We start from the raw sequence: 22,764 nt of genomic DNA on the forward strand, positions 1-22,764 counted from the left end.
TGAGGCCAAGATTTTGAGATGTGTTCAAATGCAAGAAGCTTTAAAATGCAAAGTATTCTAACACTGTTGAAGGTTAAAGCTAACTGTTGTTCCCTTGTTGAAGGTAAAAAGTAAAGCTATTTTTAGGAAAGTGCTTTTCCTTATGTGTCTAATATTTGGGAACTGCACAGGAGAATGGTTTAATATCTATAGTAAGATCCATTCTTTTTTTTTTAGACAGAGTCTTACTCTGTCGCCAGGCTGGAGTGCAGTGGCACACTGCTGCAACCTCCACCTCTCAGGTTCAAGCAATTCTCCTGCCTCAGCCTCCTGAATAGCTGGGATTACAGGCATGGGCCACCATGCCTGGCTAATTTTTGTGTTTTTAGTAGAGACGGGGTTTTATCATGTTGGCCAGGATGGTCTTCATCTCTTGACCGCTTGATCTGCCCGCCTCGGCCTCCCAAAGTGCTGGGATTGCAAGCATGAGCCACCGCACCCAGCCAAGATACATCCTTAATGTAATGTAACCAGACCCAGAGGAGAATTTGCAAACCCATCGTAGGCATATAGGTGACTGAAGAAGAATTGTGACAGCAAGATCTCACTGAGATGCAATTCCATTCCTCCATTTGTTACAGATTAAGATTTCTGAAAAAGACCATCCTTCTAAACCCTCATGGACTCTGCAGAGAATATGAGGCCAGAAAATGAATAATTCCCAATTCTTACTATCTCATTACTGGCCAGTGTGTCTGGCTTAGCTGCGTGTGTGCCTTCTGAAGCATACCCTATAATTATTCAGCATGTATAGCCCAGTTCATCCTACTTACTTGAACAATATTACCTTTCTTTTATTTCCCCTGTAAAAATCCTTCTCTTCTGTCTTTCCTCCTTTCTTTCGTCTTTCTTTTCTAATCTAAAGTGCCTTGAAAAATTTGTCTACATAATAGTAAGAAGGAAAGTTGACTTATGCTCTCCTGGGAACCTTGACCTTCCTGCATTATGGATAAATCATTTCCCTGCAGGTAGAAGTGGGAAATTACAGATAGAACCACATTGACTCACATTCTCCTACTTTCATTTGAGTGAGCATCAAGTATGCATCGAAACATGAGATTGTAAAGTTGGTTTAATGATGAAACAAGTTTCCCAGTCAGGTTTTCCATTGGCTCGAAGTTCACAAGGCAGTTGTTGCTTGTCTCAGAGAGTGCTTAGGTAGACTACATATGAACACTGGAGTTGTTAAAATGCAGATTCTAGCTGTCGTCAAATCAATGAATCAGAATCTCAGGAGGTGGCGCTCAGAAATCTGCACCGTTGATCAGTTCCCTAGCAGATTTGTATTTTTGCATGCTAAAGTTTGAGGGTCACCACTGGAAGGATTCCAGAACAGGGCCTGCAAAGGGTGTTCAAAGTTTGCTCAAATTAACTTTGTTGATACAGTATTGGCTTGAATATCAGGAGGTTTTGTACTTAAGTTCTCTAAAAAAGAAAAAGAAAAAAAAGAGCAGTCTCAATATATAAAAAGAAAGGTTTTCATATATGTGCCCAATTATGAGTATCTTGAATAATTGTCTAGGAATCTAAACAGAATGTCTTTAGATCATCTTTATAACAATCCTGAGACTCTTTGACTGTTTTGAGTTTAAGATAGGTAATAAGAAAGAAACCATCAGTTAATGCAGAGGAAATAAATTTCTTTATATATAATATTCACAGATGACATGTTTCTTTTAAAAAGTTCAAATAACAGACCGGGTACAATGGCTCATGCCTATAATCCTAGCATTTTGGGAGGCCAAGGGGGCGGATCACCTGAGGTCAGGAGTTGAGACCAGCCTGGCCAAGATGGTGAAACCCCATCTCTACTAAAAATACAAAAATTAGCCAGGCATGGTGGCACACGCCTGTAGTTTCAGCTACTTGGGAGGCTGAGGCAAGAAAATCACTTGAACCTGGGAGGTGGAGGTTGCAGTGAGCTGAGAATGCATCACTGCACTCCAGCCCAGTGACAGAGCAAGATTCCATCTAAAAAAAAAAATTCAAATAACTTTACCATACATGTCCTCTAGTCTCTTATTTACCATACATGCCCTATATAGTCTCTTATCATTTCTCTGTATGAAGAATAATTTATACTCACTAATGTAATGTTCTATATTTTTACACAACATAGTATTATTTTAATATTGCACATAGAGAAAAATACTGCTCGACATACCTCTTACCCTGAAAATTAGAAGGATTAGTATTTTTATTCAGGCTTCTGATGTAAAATACCTGCTTGATTCATGACTCAGGCCATACAATTTCACCAAAACAAATATCCTAATAGTTGTCATCCTGAATAACTGTTTAGTGTACAGAATGTACTTTCATTTATTAAGAAGTGATTTAAGAGATTATTACTTCTGCATTTATCACACTAAGATGACCAAATCTTTAGTAAGGGAAGAGTAAAGGAACTTTTTTTTTTTTTTTAATTTTTTAACTGGTTAAGTTTTTATTAAATCCACAGAAGTAAAAACCGTATCTTTTTTTTAGGATGAGGAACTGGGGGATGGGGCCACCAAGAAGTGGAAGTCAGGCCACCAGGGGAGTGGGGATGGGGTGACAGGACAGAGAAGAGCACCAGGCTGGGCTGGCAATGGGGGCTGCAGCCTCAGGGGCCATCACCAGGGCCACCAGACAGCTCCTGGGAACTCAGGCTAGCACCAGGCAGACTCATCGGTGGGGGCTCCACCAGCACAGCAGAGAACTTGGTGTCACTGAAGGCTTCTTTCATGCGCGTCTTGAAGAAGCGCTGCAGGCCGATGATGGACTGCACATCTGCCTTGTCCTCAGTTAACTTGTTGAATTGCTTGAACATGCGGCCCACATCCTGGGCAAACTCCTGTGGGGAGCTATAGGGAGGTGACAACTTCTCCTGAAGACGGGCATGGATCAGGGTCAGATCCAGGGTGCCACCAGGCTGGTCCAGAGAGAAGGTGGAGTCAGTAGCCAGCTGATTCAGGGGGCGGCAGGGCTCATGACAGAACAGGGCCAGCAGTACACGCTCACATTTCCGCTGGCTGACTGGTGAGAGCTTGGCCACCACACCAGTGCTGTCTGCACCATCCAGGCTGAGGCTGCCATCCTCCTCCTTCAGGTCAGGGAGCACATGGCAGAGTGAGCAGCTCCACTCCTCCCCTGGAACATCCTGCAGGGCAGGCAGGTGGCAGTCGAGGTGGAAACAAAACTTACACTGGTTGCACATGACGAGATCACCTGGCTTCTGGCAGACACGGCAAATGGTGGCACTGTCATCCAGGGTTCCCGGACCACCACCTGGAGCTGAGGTACCCCCAGGAGCCACCACCTCCAGCCCTGAGCTGGTGCTGCCACTGGGTGAGGCCAGGTGAGGACCCTCGGTTCCAGGACCCTCTGGAAGAGCCAAAAGCACAGGTTGGTCTCAGGGCCCTCAGTGGCAGCAGGAGGGGCTCCAATGGCAGCTTCTGTCTCCTCCTTTTTGACAATGGCCATGCCAGCCAGGGGTGGGGCACCAGGGGTTCCTGCAGGCACAGTCCCTGGCTGGCCGGCATCTACAGCAGCAGCGCCACGTTCAATAACAATAAGGTTGTAGTCCTCAGTGGTACTGCCTGGGAAGACCTTGAAGACAGGTGGCTGGCTGTCAGCAGTGAGGTCCAGGTCCAGGCGTTCAAGGCTCACTCGTGGGACCTTGCACATAAGGCCGCTCACCTCGCCCTCACCTGAGCGGGACCGTTTCACACCTGATACATGGGGCTCTGCACTTGAGTAGGGATCATCTGACCCAAAGCCATAGCCTTCCTGCACCACAGGCTGGCTGCCGCCAGAGCCCTGCTTGCTCAGTGGCCCTGGGGCTCTTGGAGGAGCCATGGGTGCAGGGCCTGTCGAGTTAGTGCCAGGACACTCTGCCACAATCTTGCCAAAGGCCTCGGCACTCTTGGTCCAGGCATTGAGGTCCCACTGAAACTTCATCTCGCCATGTGGCTCCACAGGATCCACAATCATCTTGAGGGCCCAGTGCAGCTGGAAATAGATCAACTTCTTAGAAAGCAGGAGGGCTGTATTGTTGTCACTCTCCAGAGCCCAAGAAGCAAAGCGCAGGATGTGCTCCTGGTGCTTCTGGATCTTGGTCATGGTCCAGTGCTGCCGTTCCAGGCGCTCCTGCTGCCCCTCAGTCATCTTCTGGGCATCGTTGACCAGCACACGGCCCCGCTTATTCAGCTCCTTCATGATCTGCAGGATGGCCATCTTGACATCCACTGCACATGCTTCTCTACGTCAGACACCTGGCGGATCGAGCTGCGAACCTCCTTGGTGCTCTTCTGCAATGTTACATGTTTGTCCCCAAGGCGCTTCACCAGTAAGGCCAGGAGCTTACGCTGGTTCTTCACTGCATCGTCTAAGAACTGGTACTGGTGGTCCTTGTGGGCATTGAGCTGCAGTCTCGGCAGGTGAGAGTATCACAGCTCTCACAAAAAAGCACAAGGGGTTCATGCTTGTGTACGTTGCAGTAGACGGTACGTTCACCATCCTGAGACTTGGCTGGCCCAGTAGAGCGCACAGTGTGATCCTTGGTGTACTTGACCCGCTGGTGTGCCTCTACACAGGTCTCACACAGAGGCTCTGAGCACTCCACACAGTAGCTGGTGGCTGGGGCATTATCCTCACAGCTAGTGCAGCACTGGTTCTCATCCTGGGCGTCGGTGGCAGTCTTGCTGCCACTATCACACATGAAATAATTCTCCACGATGTCTTTGGAGAAGCACTGTTGCTTGCACACAGGACAGTCCACCACTGCGCCGTCTCCCGCCGCCCCGCCGTCCCCCGAACTGTTGGCGGAAGCGGGCGCCGCGGGGCCTAAGCAGGCACTACAGGCCGAGTGCAAACAAGGCAGCAAGCGGGGCTCCCTCTCGGGTCGCAGGCGCTCTCTACACAGGCCGCAAGTGCTCCAACAGCTCCAGCGCCTCGGCGCCGCCCCCCGCGGGCGACGACGCCGCGGCCTAGGCCGACGCCGAGGCTGCGGCCGAAGAGGCGGTGCTGCGCTTTTCGCTGCCAGCGGAGCCCTCACCCGGACCCGGGCTGCCAGAGGCGGCCGAGGCCGCCGCTGCTGAGGCCGCAGCCGCCGCCGAGGCCGCCATTCACACGCCGCTGGTGGCGCCCGGGGGGGAGGAGGGGCGCGGGGCCCGCCGCACAGGCGCAGAGGCGCTCGCCGCCAACTGTTGGGCCGCCGCCGCCGCCGCCGCGAGGCCGATCGCTGCCCCGAGCCTCCTGAACTGCTGCCCACCGCGCACAGGACGCTGTTGCGACCCGGCCAGCTACTGCTTGCTCGCTTTACGAAGGCGCCGCTCGCGCTTCTTCTCCAGCCGCCGCCGAAATCCTTACCACGCGCCACAAGCACAACCGCTCGCCCGCGCGCTGCTCGCAGAAAGCAAGGAACTTATTTTTATATCTAGATAGAAATTTTATTAAGGATACAGTATTAGGGTTTATAATGGGAAATAATGGATGGGTTACAAGAATAAGGCTCTTTGTAAGCCCCGCAGGAAAGAATATTTGCAGAACAGTAAAGGACATGGTGGCTTCTCAGAGAATGTTGGCAGAAACCTGGGCCTCACTTCTGGAAAAGGCTCAGTGCTAGAGCTAACTGAGCATCAATATGCCAGTACAGGCAAGAAAGTCCTGTGAGAGGCAGACTTGTTTCTTAGGTCAGAACAGGCTCTGCTTCAGAACTTCACCCAGTACCCAATTCTTTTCTGCTTCAGCTTCCTTTTCTATAAAATGGGTGTCATCAGCCTGGCCACATAGTGAAACCCCGTCTCTACTAAAAATACAAAAATTAGTTGGGCGTGGTTGTGTGTGCCTGTAGTCCCAGCTACGTGGGAGGCTGAGGCAGGAGAATGATTTGAACCTGGGAGGTGGAGGTTGCAGTGAGCCTAGATCGGGCTGCTGCACTCCAGCCTGGGTGACACAGTGAGACTTTGTCTCAAAAAAAAAAAAAAAAAAAGAAAGAAATGAGGGTCGTACTTATCCCACGAATGAGCTGTTATGAAGATAAAGTTGGCTTTATTGAATGTGCATGATTCCTGGAACCCATAAAGATGTCAAATTTAGAAGACTCAGATTTCCTTTGCTCTGCAAATAGCTAAATTTGGTTAGCTGGGGTGGGGTCTGCGTACTTTTCCTTTTGAAGAATTGTTCCCTTATTCTGGCCATCTTCTCCTCTCCTGCAAAGGCACCATATATTTTTCTGGCCTCAAGTACCTACAGTGATAAAACACCCTGAGCTGAAAAGATCACTGGATAAGGCAGACTTAATACAAAAGAATGTGGCAGAAGTTCAGGCTTCAGTGCACATCAGAATAGAAGCTTCCTGAGGGCAGAGACTTTTGAATACTTTCCTCATTGGAGTATCCCCAGAACTTTGAGCAAGCGCATGCTCAATAAGTACTTGAAAGAATAAATCAATAAAAGACATCTGGGCTTATGTCTCATTTTTCCACTGTTCTCAATGAAGAGATTCTCTTCGTTCTACAACTTTCCTGAGCCTGATCTCCTTCTCCAAAATATTCACCCTTCCAGGCACTGACTCCATCTCCCATGTCAGAGCTTTTCCTTAAAGTAAATAACAGTCGCCCATTAATATCTTCATAACTTTGGAACAGTGCAGTTTTTTTTTTTAACTTAAGAAGCATTGTTTCCATCCTCCAAACTAAAATAAATTTTGAGAAAAGATGGAGATGGTTTGGGACTGGGGAAGGAGGGAATGGAGGAAGTGATTATTTGAGGGCACATTAACTATTTGTTAATAGAATACCAAGCATTAAAAATATTAATTAGACCTTAAGTAAGGTAAGCTAAATAGAATATCTTAGTTAAATTTGGCTTGTAGGAAGTAGGTATCATTAAATGAATGTCTGTTAGATTCTTGATTTTCAAATTAACTAGATAGATTAGTTAGACTGAGGAAGGGTGATTACATGGCTAAGTCCTATGTTACTGAGGGAGAATGGGGAAAGGGCAAGAGAAGGCTGGCAGGTAGAGCTGGAATTTGTCTGCTAGCAATAGACCAGTGGTTCTCAAATGTAAGCCTGCATCAGAATCATCTGGAGGGCTTGTTAAAACAGATAGCTGGGCCTATCCCCAGAGTTTAGGATTCAATAGGTCTGGGCAGAGGCATGATAGTCTGCATTTCTAGCTTGACCAGGTGATGTTGATGTTGCTGGTTGGTCCCAGGACCACATTTTGAGAACCACTGCAGTAGAGTGTATGCATCAAGATATACCAACAGTCATCTTACGGTCTTCAGCTAAGTTCAGTTGTCCCCCACAGGTTGAGGCTGTGTTCAAGGGCAAACAAAACTTTCTCTCTCAGCCACTTCCATAAGTTTCATAGTTTAACAGAGCAAACTCACCAAAAAAAGGAGGAAGTTAGAACTGCTCCATTTCCCCTTATAGTGAAGGCATGTGTATTTCACAACTGCAATCACCTTGAATAGCAGAGGCTGGAAGGCTCTCCGTGTCTTTACTGAAGCCACCTCACTAAGTCACACAGACATGCCGCTAATTCACTGCCTTGGCCAGCACATCTGAAAATAAATAGCACTATTATAGGCCCTTTCATGAATATACAGTTTGTGGCCTCTAAATTGGCCAAGGAGCTGGCTATGCTGGGACAAATAACTTAGATAAATCACAAATCAGAGTGGAGAAATGAGGTGTTTTTAATCAACAGCATCCAACAATGTGTGCTGAGTAGTTTAATTGAATCCAGGTAGAGGAGGAAGTGGATGCAAGGGCTCCAAGTATGCTGGGAATACAGTTTTATTTCAAAATTCCAGGTAACTTAGAAACAAAATGGTAATAATGAAAGGAACCCTGAAGAGATTTGTTGTTGTTTTTTGTTTTGAGATGAAGCCTTGTTCTGTCACCCAGGCTGGAATGCAATGGCATGATCTTGGCTCACTGCAACCTCCATCTCCCGGGTTGAAGCAATTCTTTAGCCTCAGCCTCCCTAGTAGCTGGGATTATAGATGTGTGTCACCATGCCCTGCTAATTTTTGTATTTTTAATAGAGATGAGATTTCACCATGTTGTACAGGCTGGTCTCGAACTGACCTTGTGATCCGCCCACCTCAGCCTCCCAAATTGCTGGGATTACAAGTGTGAGCCACCACACCTGGCCCTGACGAGACCATTAAGATACTTTCAAAATGGTTTTAAAAAGTGTGTGTGTGTGTGTGTGCAATTTCTGTCATAAATCTACGGCAACCACAGCACAAACATTTTAGAAAACAAGAAACAACTCTAGGTTGAGTGTGGTGGTTCATGCCCATAATCCCAGCAATTACCTGCATCCAGGAATTTGAGACCAGCTTGGACAACATAGCATGATCCCATCTCAACATAAAATTAAAAATTAGTCAGGCATGATAGTGCATGCCTGTAGTCCTGGCTACTCTCAGGGGACTGAGATAGGAGGATCTCTTAAGCCCTGAAGTTTGAGGCTGCAGTGAGCTGTGATCTCACCACTGCACTCAGCCTTGGTGACAGAGCAAGACCCTGTCTCAAAAACAAACAAACAAAAATTCTATTTTCCTGCCTCTCTAACATAACTGTGAATAGTAGTATTTCCATCTACTTTTTAAGTACACTATTTAAAAACATGGAAGGTTTTCAAATAGTGTGCTTAGATTTAAATACATTTTCAAGCTTATACTCCTATAATAAGCATGTTCTTTGGAGTCAGATAGTCTTGGGTTCAAATCCTCAAGACATTTCCAGTCCTCAGTTTTGCATTTGTTAAATGGGGATGATAAACCTGGCTCATAGCATTGCTATGTGCATTCAATGAAGTGCTTATCAAGTGCTCAGCACAGGGCCCTGCGTAATGTAAGCACTCAGTAAATAGTGGCATCATTTTCTGTTTTCACACACAACAAATGAGTCAACCTTCTGCAGTCCTAATAATTAGGAAGTTCTTCTTAATGGCCAAAAGTATACCTGTTTTTAGTCTGTGCATTTGGCAAAATTTCATCGCACAAATTGTTCAGTGGTCCAAGAGCTGCTTTGAAGATCTTCTCTGACCAGCTTGTTGAGAGCTTTTGTTATTTGTGTTTTTCTGAAAGATTACACTCATCAAAGAGGAATGACCATTGGTGCTCAGACTGAGAGAGATTGGTTTAGTTGTTGTTTAGTCAGGCTATGTGGCTTTGTTCCCAGACCACAGATTATAACCACACCATTGGGGGCACCACATATAGTCACTTTGGTAAACTAGATACGGGTTGCTAGGAACGTGGGTGAGAAACCATGGGTAGGGAGGTGTGGACCTCTTCCCCCTACTCTCCCAAGCCTGGCCAAATTCACATCTGCAATCAGGATTTTGTTTCTGTTCCAGAGCTATTTATCCAACTGCCAAATTGACATCCACTTGGAGTCCTCATGGGAAGCTCAAACTTAGTATTTGGTTATAAATGAAATTTTCAGCCCATCAGAAGGTAACCATACTGTCTTGAGTCTTGCAGTTACCCTGTAAACAAAGGGATTAACTTTACTAGATAGCAACTTCCTACCCACAAAGTTAAGAAAAGAGTTCCTCCTTGGAAATCTTGGTTTTGCTTATCAAATAAACAGGATTCTTGGTTCTTCAGGATAGTTACAGATAACAGTGGGCAGAATAGCCAGTTAATTCAGTGACTCCTTAAAATTGTTGAAAGTATTTTTTACACTTTCTTTATATTGCTGCTTAAAGTATTAATTGGTAAAATACTCTGAAGGACAAATACACAAACACATTCACCCAACAATTCCAATTCTAGGACTTTATTTCAAGATATATTTATACACGTATGAATTCACATATACAGCTTTCTGAAAATTATCTGTGCTGGAAGAAAACTAGAAACAGCAGAAATGTATGAAACAGACTAGTTAAGAAATTATTGGCCGGGCGTGGTGGCTCACACCTGTAATCCCAACACTTTGGGAGGCTGAGGCGGGCAGATCACGAGGTCAGGAGATCGAGACCAGCCTGACCAACATGGTAAAAGCCCCATCTCTACTAAAAATACAAATATTAGCCAGGCATGGTGGTGGGCATCTGTAGTCCCAGCTGCTCAGGAGGCTGAGGCAGGAGAATCATTTGAACCCAGGAGGCAGAGGTTGCAGTGAGCCAAGATCACACCACTGCACTCCAGCCTGGCGACGGAGTCTCGCTCTGTCTCAAAAAAAAAGAAAAAGAAAAAGAAAAAAGAAATAAATTATTGCCCAGTTACATATAGAATACATATGCAGTGAAAAAAGAATGAGGGCATTATTATGTATTTATCTATTAAGTGAATAAAGCAAAATGAAGATCACCAGCGAACAGATAAACAAATTGTGCTATTCCTACAATGGAATACTCCTCCATAATATAAAGGAATGAGCTATGGATGAACACTACAACATAGATGACTCTCAAGTACTGTGTTCCCATTTATAAATAAAAATGTGGGAAAGAATATATACATGTATTTGCTTATAAACTCTATATGCACAGAAGGAAACAGGAAATTATTATCTAGATTGTCTATGGAGAGGGAACTGGGTACCTGGCAGACAAGAGTAGGAGGGAGACATTTTACAATGTCCTTTTTTATACTTCTTATATTTAAAATTGCAAAATATATTACATACTCAAAATAAAAATAGAACAGCTTATATAACTATGTCTAAATATTACGTGTAGTTTTCCTCTCTGGCTATTTTCTTTTTGGTCTTTATATAATTTTTTTTAAATCCACTTATTTAGCCCGGGTACATAAATGGAAAAAAATGCTTAAAATTATGTCATTTGCAAAAATAAACCAATATTTAGACATTTTAGAGCTAGTATATTTTTGTTTGTTTCTAATTTAATTCTACATGGTATCAAACTAACTACTCTGTATGATTTCTGACCTTTGTGATTTGGTGAGATTTGTTTTATGGCTGAGCATATGGTCAATTTGTAAAAGTTTAATGCGTGCAAGAAGAATGTGTACTCTGAAGTTAGGCATAGTATTTTCTGTATATGTCAATTAGCACAAGTTTGTTTATCAGATTCAGGTTTCGTGGTTCTCTGGGGTTTTTTATCTGCATGATAGAACAGAAGTATGTTTGAAACTTTTACTTTAGTTGTAGATGTAAATTTTTTCTCTTACTTTTATACTTCTTGCTTTATATATTTTGAGCCTATATTACTTGGTACATACATATTTTGAATTGTGCTCTTTGATTATTTAGGAAATGTCTCTCTCTTCAGTAATGCTTCTTAAAGTCCATTTTGTCTGATATTACATAGCTACATCAGCTTTCTTTTGGCTAGGTTTTATAACTTTTTAAATTCTTTCACTTTCAGTCTTTTTATGTCCTTATGTTTAAAGTGTGTCTGAAGAAAGAAAGAAAAAGAAAAAGAAAGAAAGAAAGAAAGGCACTACAATCTACCTATATTCCAAACATGTATATGTAACCCTAAACCTAAAATAAAAGTTAAAAATAGATAAAGTGTGCCTCTTTATGAAAACTTGCTTAGCATCATTAGTCATTAGGGAAATGCAAATTAAAAACCCAACGAGATACCACCACATACAACATATCTGGTCTAATGACTAAAATTAAAAATACTAACAACACTAAGTATTATTGAAAATATGGGAAAAACTGGACACTGATTATGGGAGTATACAACCAAGTTAAAACACTTTAACTGGGCATTTACCCAAGAGAAATGAAAGAATGTATCCATATAAAGATTTGAACACAGATGTTTACAGCAACTTTATTTGTAATAGCCAAAAACTGAAAACAACGCAAATGTCCATAGACAGGTGAATGGATTAAAAAAAAAAACTGTGTTATATCTGTACAATGGAATACTCCTCTATAATAAAAGGGAGTAAACTACTAATACACAGTGCAATATAGATGGATTGCAAAATAATTCTGTTGAATGAAAGAAGCCAGACCAAAATAAGAGATATATTGTATGATTCTATTTATATAAAACTCTAGAAAATGCACATTGATCCACAGTGACAAAAAGCAAATTAGTAGTTATCAGAAGAAGGAGGGTAAGAATTAGGGAGCATGAAGAAACTTTTTTATTGTAGTAATGGTCTCATGGTCCTTTACATATGTCAAAACTTATCAAATTGTATACTTTAAATATGTGCAGCTTATTGCCTGCTAATTATACTGTTTTTAAAAGTAAAATGTGCTTCTTATAAGTAACATAATTTTTAAAAATGTAGTCTGATGACCTTTGTCTTTTATTAGAGAATTTAATCTGTTTACATTTAATAACTGATATAGACCAGGCATGGTGGCTCATACCTGTAATCCCAGCACTTTGAGAGGCCAAGTTGGGTAGATCATCTGTGGTCAGGAGTTCAAGACCAGTCTGGCCAACATGGTGAAATCCCGTCTCTACTTAAAATACAAAAATGAGCCAGGTGTGATGGCAGGAGCCTGTAGTCCCAGCTACTCAGGAGGTTGAGGCAGGAGAATGGCTTGAGCCCGGGAGGTGGAGGTTGCAGTGAGCCGAGATCGCGCAACTGCACTCCAGCCTGGGCGGCAGAGGGAGACTCCATCTCAAAAAGCAAAACAAAAGAAAACAAAACAAAACCTGATATATTTGGGTATAAATGTTCAATCCTACTGTGGGTTCTTTTCTCTTTTGCCCACTTGTTTCTTTTTGCTATAGACATTACAAAAATACATGTTCGACTTATTAGAATTGTACGATTAATTACTACTTTTACCATTTCCCAGATGATATAATATAGGCTTTAAAACATATGAAATCCATTTAACCCTCACACCTTTTGTGTATCATTGATGTTTTCATTTTATGTATATTTTAAACTTCATGTTATTATGTTGTATAGCCACTATCATTTAGATTTATGTTTACCCTTTTGGTGTATTTCAATGCTTTCAACACTTCTGTGTTTCCATCTGGGATTGTTTTTCTTCTGCCTCAAGAGCTAGCTCTCTTTACTATTTATATTAGTATGCCTTTGCTGGTCATAAATTCTCTCCATTTTTGTTTATCTGGTAAAATCTTTTTTCTTCATTCTTTATGAAGGATATATTCACTAGGTAGAAAATTCTAGATTGTTAGTTATTTTCTTCCAGCACTTTGAAGATGTCATTGCATTGGTTTGTGGATTTTACTTTTTACTCAACCATTAACATTGAGAAGTTAATAGTTGGTTGTGTTAGTACACTTTGAAGATAATGTATCTTTCCCCTAGATGTTTTAGAGATTTTTCTCTTTGACTTTCAGTAGTTTTACTGTGATGTGTCTAGGTCTGATTTCCTCTGTATTGATTCTGGTGGTCATTTATAGGGCTTTATGAATCTGTGTCTGGTATTTTTGTTAGTAATTTTTCTTTAAATATTACTTTGGCTCGTTTCGTCTCTCCTCCTTCTTTGGGATCCAGCTTACGTAGGTTACATCTGTTACCTTATAACTCAACACACTTTTCTGGAAAGACTCTCTTTTCTTTAAACACAAGACACTCAGATTACAGGTGTTCTCTTAGGTGATTATGCTGCTTCATCAGTAGATGATTATTATCAAGAAGGAAACTACATGATGATATATAAAGCCTGGGGAGAGGAGCTGTCTCTGAAGACATTGAGGAATCCTTCTCTAGTCTTGCTGGAACCCTCAAGCACTTAAGCCATCTAATAAATATTCTGCCGTCTTCAGAGGAGTTTTATAAGTGAAAGGGATTTGGGACTCCCCTGTAAGGAAGAAACGTAAGTTCTATGCCTTGCTAATAAGGGGCAACCTTTCTTTGTAGTCATGTTTCCACCTGTTGAATCCATTTTACGCAATTGTACCGTTACGACTTGTCTGTTTATAAGAAGAGATAAAAAATATAAGAAACAATAAAACCTGAAATAAGGCCACAGGTTGAAGAACTTATGAGGAATTTATTCCAGACTTTATGGCTGAAAATATGTATGCAAATATGTTTATGAGTATATAGCGATATATAGATATATGTGTATATAGATACATAAAGTTTCCTACAGAAATTCATTTTGTAGACTTTTACTAAAAGTATCCAAGAATGCATTTCAGAAGAAGCCTTAGATTTCTTTTATGTGGTCAACTCCAGGAACTACTCACTCTTGAGCTAGACCTGTGTTTTCAGACCTTATGCATGCCATGCACAGTGATCTAACCCTTTGGTAGCTACATCACTCAGAGCCAGTTTTTTTAATAACAAATTTTTCAACCTTGATTTTTAAAAAATGCGACCCTGCCCTAACCTTGAAATTTAGGAAGTCTGAAGAGGGGTGTATAGCATCCTTTCACTGCTCACTTGAAGTAAATCATTTCTAGTCCTGAAACAGTGGCTGTTTTGCAAGGTTTAATTATACCGTATGTTGTGGTTGCATTCACATGTACACCCACAAATGTCTTTAATTAATGTTTATTACTAGCTTTGTGCTTTACACTGTGTTTGTGGAGTGTTTTACAATCAGCTGTTTGTTACCAAGGGTAAATTACATGTTTGCTTTTCTTTACCCCACCCCTTTCACTGTTGTTTAAAACATGTCAGATTCAGGAAAACCTCAAGAGACCCAAACCTCTTTCAATGCTTATAGATACAGTTTTTTATCCTTAAATCAGTTTTAAAATCTATCCAACCATTTTGGCTGCAGGCCATACCAGCAGATAATGAAAGGATTTTCCTTGAAGTTCGACAGCCAGGGAGAGCCTTCCAGGGCTGTTTGGTTTCCTAGTACAGCTGCTGGAGTAGCTTGCGGTGCTGATTGATCTGCTTGGAGATTTGTGTGCATCTTTGCCCTTTAGAGCTGGAAAGATGCTCAGGACTATATAGCCCAGCCCCTTCGGTTTACATTTAATGAAACTAAGACCCAGCCTAGTCAACTCATGTGCTTGAACTCAAGCAAATGGCAAAACTCAGGACTCTGTCAGTTAGTTTTCATTCTTTTTCATTGTCCTTCTAGACACATGTTTTTTAAAGAAATGAGGCAGCATGAGGGTTAAAATACTTAAAGTGGGAATGAGAAAAACCAAGGTCTACATATCATGAAATGGTTTAAAAGTTTAAAATGCATTGTCTTCTTCATTAGACCCTTTTTTACGAATTTTTTTTTTCTCAAAATCTGGCTCAGAAACCTTGTTTTAAAAGTTTCCTAAACGTTCCTAGGCAGAATTAGTAACTCTTTCCTCTTTGCTCACAAGGAACTGTGCATATTCCTGTGTTAGAATACTATCAAATTATAAGTGTTCAATTATTCATCTGCCCTCCACCCACCTCAGTGGATCAGGCTTCTCGGGAGCAGCAGCATCATTGTCTTCAACTTCAATCCCTAGTGCTTGGCAAAGAGCCGAGCACTTAGTGTGTTCTCAATGTGGAATGAATGAATGAATGAATGAACCAACCACTCCTTCACAGTCTTGCACTATCAGTGAATCTTATGCTTTATGGGACATAAAAATACCTGGAATTGCTGGCTTAACATACAGTTTTCCAGGCCATACCACAAGAGATGCTGATACAGGACTGGGGAGGGTCCAGGAATTAGAATTTTTATTTAAGTAGCTGATATACTGCAAATGGTTCAGCAGCCACACTTTGCAAGCTCTACTCTATGATTGGTTGTGGTTTGTAGTCCCAATTGTACATCATAATTATCTGCTTATCTGAATAAAAGCATAGGGCTTCTCGGCCCACTTCCTACCACCCATCCATCACCACCATTCTGACTCCTTAGTCACAATGGGTATTGACATTTTAAACAAATCCCAAGGCTCCTTTCCAGTAAAATGTGTGAAGATAAAGAAGATAATATTTATAAACTATTTTGAGTTCCTTAGAAGAAGGGTATCTTACCTCATTAAGGAACTATTATCATGATATAAATCTAGCATCATGAAATTTATCTTGGACATATCAAATTTGGTCTGAGAATTAAATGTAAAGGAAAATAAAAGCCACACACAGTACTTGCATGGAAACACAGCATGTTTTGGTTGTGGTCCTTTTTGTGGAGACAGATATCCCCCTTCACTAGGACCAGGGTAGAGATGAAGAAGGTTGATTTGGACACTGGGGTGCTATATGTTCTTTTGGGACTGAAGTTCCATATTAGGAAACTAAACAGCTGACATTTACATAACTTTTAAACATCCCAAGTAGTATGCTCTGTCTGCACACTAATTTATATATATGCAATTTGTTTGTTTGTTTTGAAACAGGGTCTCACTTTGTCACCCAAGCTGGAGTGCAGCAGGCATGAACACAGTGCACTGTAGCCTCAACGTCCCAGGCTCAAGCAATCCTTCCAACTCAGCTCCCCGAGTAGCTGGGTCTACAGGCACACACCACCATACCTGGCTAATATTTGTATTCTTTGCAGAGACTGGATTTCAACATGTTGCCCAAGCTAGTCTCGAACTCCTGAGCTCAATTGATCCACCTGCTTTGGCCTCCCAAAGTGTTGGGATTACAGGCATGAGCCACTGAGCCCAGCCATATGCATTTTTAAAAAATTGTGAACTTACATAATTTCACAGGAGACAGACCTAAATGAGGTAGTTATTAAACTACTTTGTGACTATGGAAAGGATTTCTGATCCTTGTAGTATATTTCCACATATATTGTTATGTGTTTGTATTTAGTTGCTCATACTATTTTCTACTATAGCTTACTTTGTATGGAGGTTTCCATGGGTCAACCTAATTTATATTTTTGTCATTTTAAATGGAAAAATGATACCCCATGTATTTTATACTATTATTTGTTCAGTGTTCTTTCTGATGTGGGATGCTTTGGTTATTTCCAATTATTTGCTATCATGCTATTACATACAGAGTTCTGATGTCCATTTTTGCTCAAAATTATATTTTTCTTTGTATGAATTCCACAGTGTATATTCCCCAAAGCAAGATAGTTGAAGAGTAACAACAGTTTTATAGTTCTGGTTGCATATTACAGTATTACTTTCCAGAGACACAGAGCCAATATACAGCCCCACCAGGGGTATGATGCATGCTGCTTTTCCCACAGCTTGACCAACATGACATTTTATCATTCCAGCCTATTTCTGCTAGCTTAATGTGTATGTAGGGCCTCACTAGAGGCATTTTATTTTGAAGTTCTTCAAGTGATATGAAGCAATTCTTTTCCATGTGGAATGATTCACTTTTCATTTTAGGGACAAACAATTCATTCATATTTGACAGTTTTGAAGTGACAGGTTTAATTGCCTTCTGTATAATTGATTCTCTAGGGAGAGAAAATAGGAGTGCTATTAGGTATTGGGTTAGGCTCAAAGTGTCAAGAAGATTAGTTTTATAGTTCTGAATTAGGAAAATCATACACAGAGGCCTGGAACAGAAATACCAGTTGGCCCTGTTTAAGAAGACTAGAGAGCAGGAACATTCTGATTTGATGATGACAAAAATACTGGAATTTTGGCATAGGACTGCAGATCTTGCTTCAAAACGAAAGCAAGACTCTGTGCCCCTTGCCTCTTTGATCCTCTTACAATGCCACTTTCTTTCCTGAACATTTTCAGATATTCTTATTTCAGATAGACCACTCTGGTCTGTAATAGGAACGGTTTTAGAATGGCCATGAAAGGAAGACATGCTATTTGAGAGCTCTTGGGGGTAGACCTGGAGGCAGCAGTCTCAGGAGATGTCAGTCTTATCTATAAAAAGGTCAGCTTGGTCACAGAAAAGGGCCTTGGCTTGGTTGTGTTGGCCCTCTGTGGCTTATGATCCTCTTTTCAAGTAAGCAAATAAATGATTGTAGGTTGGTCTGAGTTCCCATGATGCCAAACACAAGATACACTGTTGCTCATTCAATACAGATCTTTTGTTTTGGACAGTGGTCTAATCTGTTGATTTTTTAAAAATTGGTGACTGTCCAACTTAAAATTAAAATCAGTCTATCAAGCACTTGGAGACTAAATCTGAGGTTATTCTTTCATTCCTAGTTGTCATACTAATTTTTTACTTTTGTCATAAACATACTAATTTGTCACTTTTGTCTCTGTAGAATATTTACACACACACCTATCTTTATCTAAATAATTCTATCTAGATAACTCTATCTATATAATTCATATACCACAAAATTCACCCATGTGTACAGTTCAGTGATTTTTAATGTATTTACAGTCATCACCACAATCAATTTCAGAACATTTTCATTACTCCAGACAGAAACCCCAAACTCATTAGCAGCCACTCTTCGTTTCTCTACAATATCCCCACCCTAGGCAGCCACAAATCTATTTTCAGTCTGTAGATTTTGCAATTCTGCGCATTTCATATAAGGAATCATAGAAACTGTGGTCTTTTGGTTTAGCTTATTTCACTTAGGATAATGTTTCCAAGGTTCATTTATGTTGTGGTGTATATATGTACTCTCTTCCTTTTTATTGTTGAGTAATTTCCGTTGTGTGGATATACAACTTTTTGTTAAGTCATTCACCAGTTGATGAACATTTGGATTTTTTCCATTTTTTGGCCTTTATGAATAATGCTGCTATGAACATTCATGCGTAAGTTTTTGTGGGGAATTTTGGTTGTATTTTTTTCTTTTTCTTTTTTTTTTTTTTGTGACAGAGTCTTGCTCTGTCGCCCAGGCTGGAGTGGAGTGGTGTAATCTCTGTTCACTGTAACCTCTGCCTCTCAAGTTCAAGTGATTCTCATGCCTCAGCCTCCCAAGTAGCTGGGATTACAGTCATGTGCCACCATGCCTGGCTAATTTTTTTGTATTTTTAGTAGAGACAGGTTTTGGCCATGTTGGCCAGGCTGGTCTCGAACTTCTGACCTCAAGTAATCCACCTACCTCAGCCTCCCAAAGTGCTGGGATTACGGGTGTGAGCCACTGCACACTGCCAGAAGTATGTTTTCATTTCTCCTGGGTATATACCTATGAGTGGAATTGCTGGGATACATCGGAGCTCTGTTTAATTTTTCAGGAACCACCAGATTGTTTTCCAAAATGATTGCACCATTTTATATTCCTACCAACAGCATATGCATGCCCCGTTTTCTCCACATCCTTGTCAACACTTTTTATTGTCCCTCTTTCTTGTTATAACCAGCCTAGTGGTTGTGAAATGGCATCTCATTGTGATTTTATCTGCATTTCCTTCACGGCTAGTAGAATACTTACTTTCTATCCTAGTATTTTCTTATACTTTAAAAAATTAAATAAAGAAAATGCTGTAGAAAATTAGAGTATACTTATGCTTGTCACTGCTGCTTTCTCTGAGGTTTCACACTTCGTTGCCTCATCATGTAAGGGGCTACCACTAGGATGAATGTACTCCAGCCTATTCTTCCAATCTTCTCTCCATTTGTCATTCAGAATCCTGGGAAAGAGAGATGCTTCTCCAGTTGTGAGTTATGTGCCCGCTCTTTTGATTTGTGTTTCTGCCTACACAGTGCACAGCATGAGTGTGGGAATCTTGAAAAGAAACTAGGATGCTCCTGAGGGAGAACAGATGCCAAAGTTGGGACAAGAACCCAGTTTCCTGCCTCTAGCTGTAACTCACTGCCAAGGTTGGGAACAAAGCCAACCATCTGAGAAAACTCATCATGCAGGGTAGTTAGTAAGTGTGCCCTAGCACACATTTTCACAGAGAAAACATAATAAGCTTATATATAATAAGATTTATTTGTAATATTTAAGTATTACATTTACATATTATATTTAAAGTTACAATTTCTTAAAATTTATATATACCCTTGTTGGACACAAAGCATATTTAAAATTTATGACCCCATTTAATCCTCAGTAATTTCTGTTAGTTTCTAATTATATTCAGTAGTGGTATTGGTGTTGTATGTTTTGGCCTCATTGTGGTTTAAATACACTTTTGTGAACTAGCCTGAGAATCCAACCACCAATACAATGATGTAATGAGAAAATGTGCTCTGAGTTCCAAACAAATGGCTAACAGATGAATGATCAGAAGTCAACCTGTTGGTAAGCTAGGGTATCACTGGCCAGCAGTCACTTGCCAGCAGGTGTGAGTAGACAATGGGGAACAACTTCCTCTCATGTGTGTGGTTCCTGGCTCCCCGAAGTGTTGGCTGAGCATTGTCTATATGGGTGATGCGAAGGATCACTCCACGAGGAGCAGTTTGGAAAAAATATACAATAATTGGGAATTCCGGTAGCATCGAAAGTACCTACAGGGAGGTAGAAGCATTCATATAACAGTTCTCTGGTGTTCTCTGCTGTAGCAGACAGCCAGCCAAAAGGGTTCTGCTGCTTGAAATGAGGATGGCTGAATCAAAATGGCAGCTCAGGGTTTGAAGGATTCTAGTCAGAGACCAGATATCCTCACTTAGAGAGAACTCTGAATGGCTGGGGGAGAAGGAGTCAAATGCCCTGGATTTTTTCTTGGGCCTCAAAGTCCTCCTTCTTCTGCCATCATCCTTCCAATATTGGGCAGGACCCTGACTGCAGGCATCATGGCCTCTGTGAACTTCTCAAGGGTGTGCATTGTCAGATAAAAACTACCATGTCCACTAACAGGCCACTGAGAGTACCTAAGTCAGTTCTGCTTATCGCCCAGCCAAAGCCTGTGTTTTATAACATAATATCAAAGATTGCATCTAAAATTGAGATGATTTCTTGAAATAATCGCTTCATTTTGATTTTTCTATTTTAATCCAAGGTATTCTTCAGCGGAAATAAGGAAACAGTTTACTCTCCCACCAAACCTTGGCCAGTACCATCGACAGAGCATAAGCACCTCTGGCTTCCCCTCTCTTCAACTAGTAAGTATGAATTCCAGGTTTACTTAGCGAACAGTCAAGTGCAGAAGTGCCCAGAGTATGTGTTTGCCTCCTGCTCCTTAGATCTTCCTACCATCACCTCACATTCTCCAGCCACCAGATGCTAACTCTGTGACTGCTTCTGGACATCAGACAATATCCCTCTCTTCCTCTGCCAACCTGGACTTAGAGTGCATAACAGGACTTCTCAGAGCTGTGCTTTTGATGTCTCTGGACTAGCTTCTAGGCTACTCAGTCTCATCCAAATTATGGTTCATATTTGGGGGAGACTGGCTAGCTTGAAAACTTACCAAAATCATTTTCTTACAAGTATAATTTACATATAATAAAATTCACACATTTTAGGTGTACAATTTGGTGAATTTGGCAATTTAAAGTCACTTAACCTTTACTCAGTCATGATGTAGAACTCTTTATCCTAAAGAGTTCCCCAGTGCCCTTTGACCATCTCCTCTTCCCATCCCCAGGCCATACCCCCCAACTCACGCAATCTCTGATTCACTTCTGTCACTATAATTTTGCTCTCTCTGGAGCTTCATATCCTGTAATTCGAATCACAGTATGTACAAACCTTTTTTCGAGACAGGGTGTCACTCTGTCACCCAGCCTGGAGTACATGGGGGGATCTTGGCTCACTGCAACCTCAACCTCCCTGGATCAAATAATTCTCCGCCCACCTCATCCTTTTCCAAGTACCTGGAGTATATACCATCACACTTGGCTAATTTTTGTACTTTTTGTAGAGACAGGGGTCTCACTATGTTGCCCAGGCTGGTCTTGAACTCCTGGGCTCAAGCGATCCTCCTGACTCAGCCTCCCAAAGTGCTGGGATTACAGTGAGCCACTGTGCCTGGCCCTAAACCTTCATTTTTAAAAACACATTTCCTCTTAAGTTAAAGATTGCCTACATTTTTATGTCAATGCCAATTTTTGAGTATGCCTACATGTGTTATTATTTGAGCACTAAATGCCAGATGTGTGCCAAGTGAGATTAATCTGACAAACGAGCTGGTTTGTAAAACCAGAAGTGAATATTCACTTCCTTTGTGAGAGAGCTCCAGCCCTCCTGTACTCACTTCCTCACACAGCACAGCAGCACTCTCTTGCTGGTTCTGGTGGTTATCTTAAAGAGGTTAGGTTATTTTTTGTTTCCACTTACTACTTGAAAACCACTTCTGCTCTTAGAAATTTTGTAACCTTCCACTCTGTTTCCGGTAACCGCCATTTTGTCTCCTGTAACAGTTTACACGCCGGGTAACTGTGAATCTTTTAAAGGTATGTTTTACTGGAGTGATTTGTGGTTATTTCAGAAGGATAATTTGTGTGTTGTGTCATGAATGAAATAGTAATACTTAAAAACTTACAGCATCTTTTACTGCAAGAGGTAACTTGCCATGCCATTTCTTCAGAAAAATCTGTTTATGACTTCAGTGGCTGGCTAGACTGCCCTTTTTATTTGTACTTTTCCTGTGTGTTTCGGAATTGCAGAGTATGATAAAAGCATGTTAAGTGCATAATGTTCCATTTTCATATATATTAGATGAGCTTTACACCAAGATAAATATGCTTCTTGGTTTAATTTGGTACTAATATATATTTAATTGAAAATTAAAAAAATTTTTAATTGCCTGAGGTTGTGTTCCAAAATATGCAAAATGTAGTTTAAAATAGATTGGATACACTTTTAAATTTTAAACAAGGTAGAGGGTTTTAGTGCTTTACTTTTTTAAAAAATAAATGAAGACTGCAGAAGACTGCAGCTTTCTGCAGTAGTGGCCTTGGGAAATAGTGTGGATATCACTTCTAAGACACTTTAAGGAAGTTTAGCTAACAGGCTTTAACCCCTTCTCTCCATACCAGCTTTTAATTTTTTTTTTTTTTTTGAGATGGAGTTTCACTCTTGTTGCCCAGGCTGGAGT

The 22,764-nt window shown here is 41.2% G+C and overlaps 1 protein-coding gene, 1 long non-coding RNA gene and 1 pseudogene across 9 annotated transcripts in view; 1 reads left to right on the forward strand and 2 right to left on the reverse strand.

Moving 5' to 3' along the window:
* DOCK8 (dedicator of cytokinesis 8) overlaps nucleotides 1-22,764 on the forward strand; it is a 251,124-nt gene that overhangs the window by 33,343 nt on the left and 195,017 nt on the right. For 5 of the 7 annotated variants that reach the window (XM_078367972.1, XM_078367967.1, XM_035275978.3 and 2 more), the window contains exon 2: nucleotides 20,725-20,827. Coding sequence is in view for 3 of the 7 variants with exons in the window: in XM_035275978.3 (XP_035131869.1) it covers nucleotides 20,725-20,827 (103 nt within the window). In the remaining 4 variants the exon portion in view is untranslated. Of the gene's footprint in view, nucleotides 1-20,724; nucleotides 20,828-22,065; nucleotides 22,121-22,764 lie in introns of those variants that run through there. The other 2 variants (XM_054255603.2, XM_035276837.3) reach the window with 2 other exon arrangements.
* LOC118151573 (uncharacterized) lies at nucleotides 354-22,078 on the reverse strand. Its single transcript, XR_004739963.3, has 3 exons — nucleotides 21,922-22,078; nucleotides 7,421-7,594; nucleotides 354-1,464 (listed from the first exon to the last, which is right to left on the reverse strand). It is a non-coding gene; the product is annotated as an uncharacterized LOC118151573 (long non-coding RNA).
* Nucleotides 1,659-5,169, reverse strand: LOC100403606 (transcription intermediary factor 1-beta pseudogene; annotated as a pseudogene). The gene has a single exon (XR_013533476.1). The product of XR_013533476.1 is annotated as a transcription intermediary factor 1-beta pseudogene (transcript).

Source organism: Callithrix jacchus, chromosome 1 (genome assembly GCF_049354715.1).
Source record: "Callithrix jacchus isolate 240 chromosome 1, calJac240_pri, whole genome shotgun sequence".
Taxonomy (NCBI): Eukaryota; Metazoa; Chordata; class Mammalia; order Primates; family Cebidae; genus Callithrix; species Callithrix jacchus.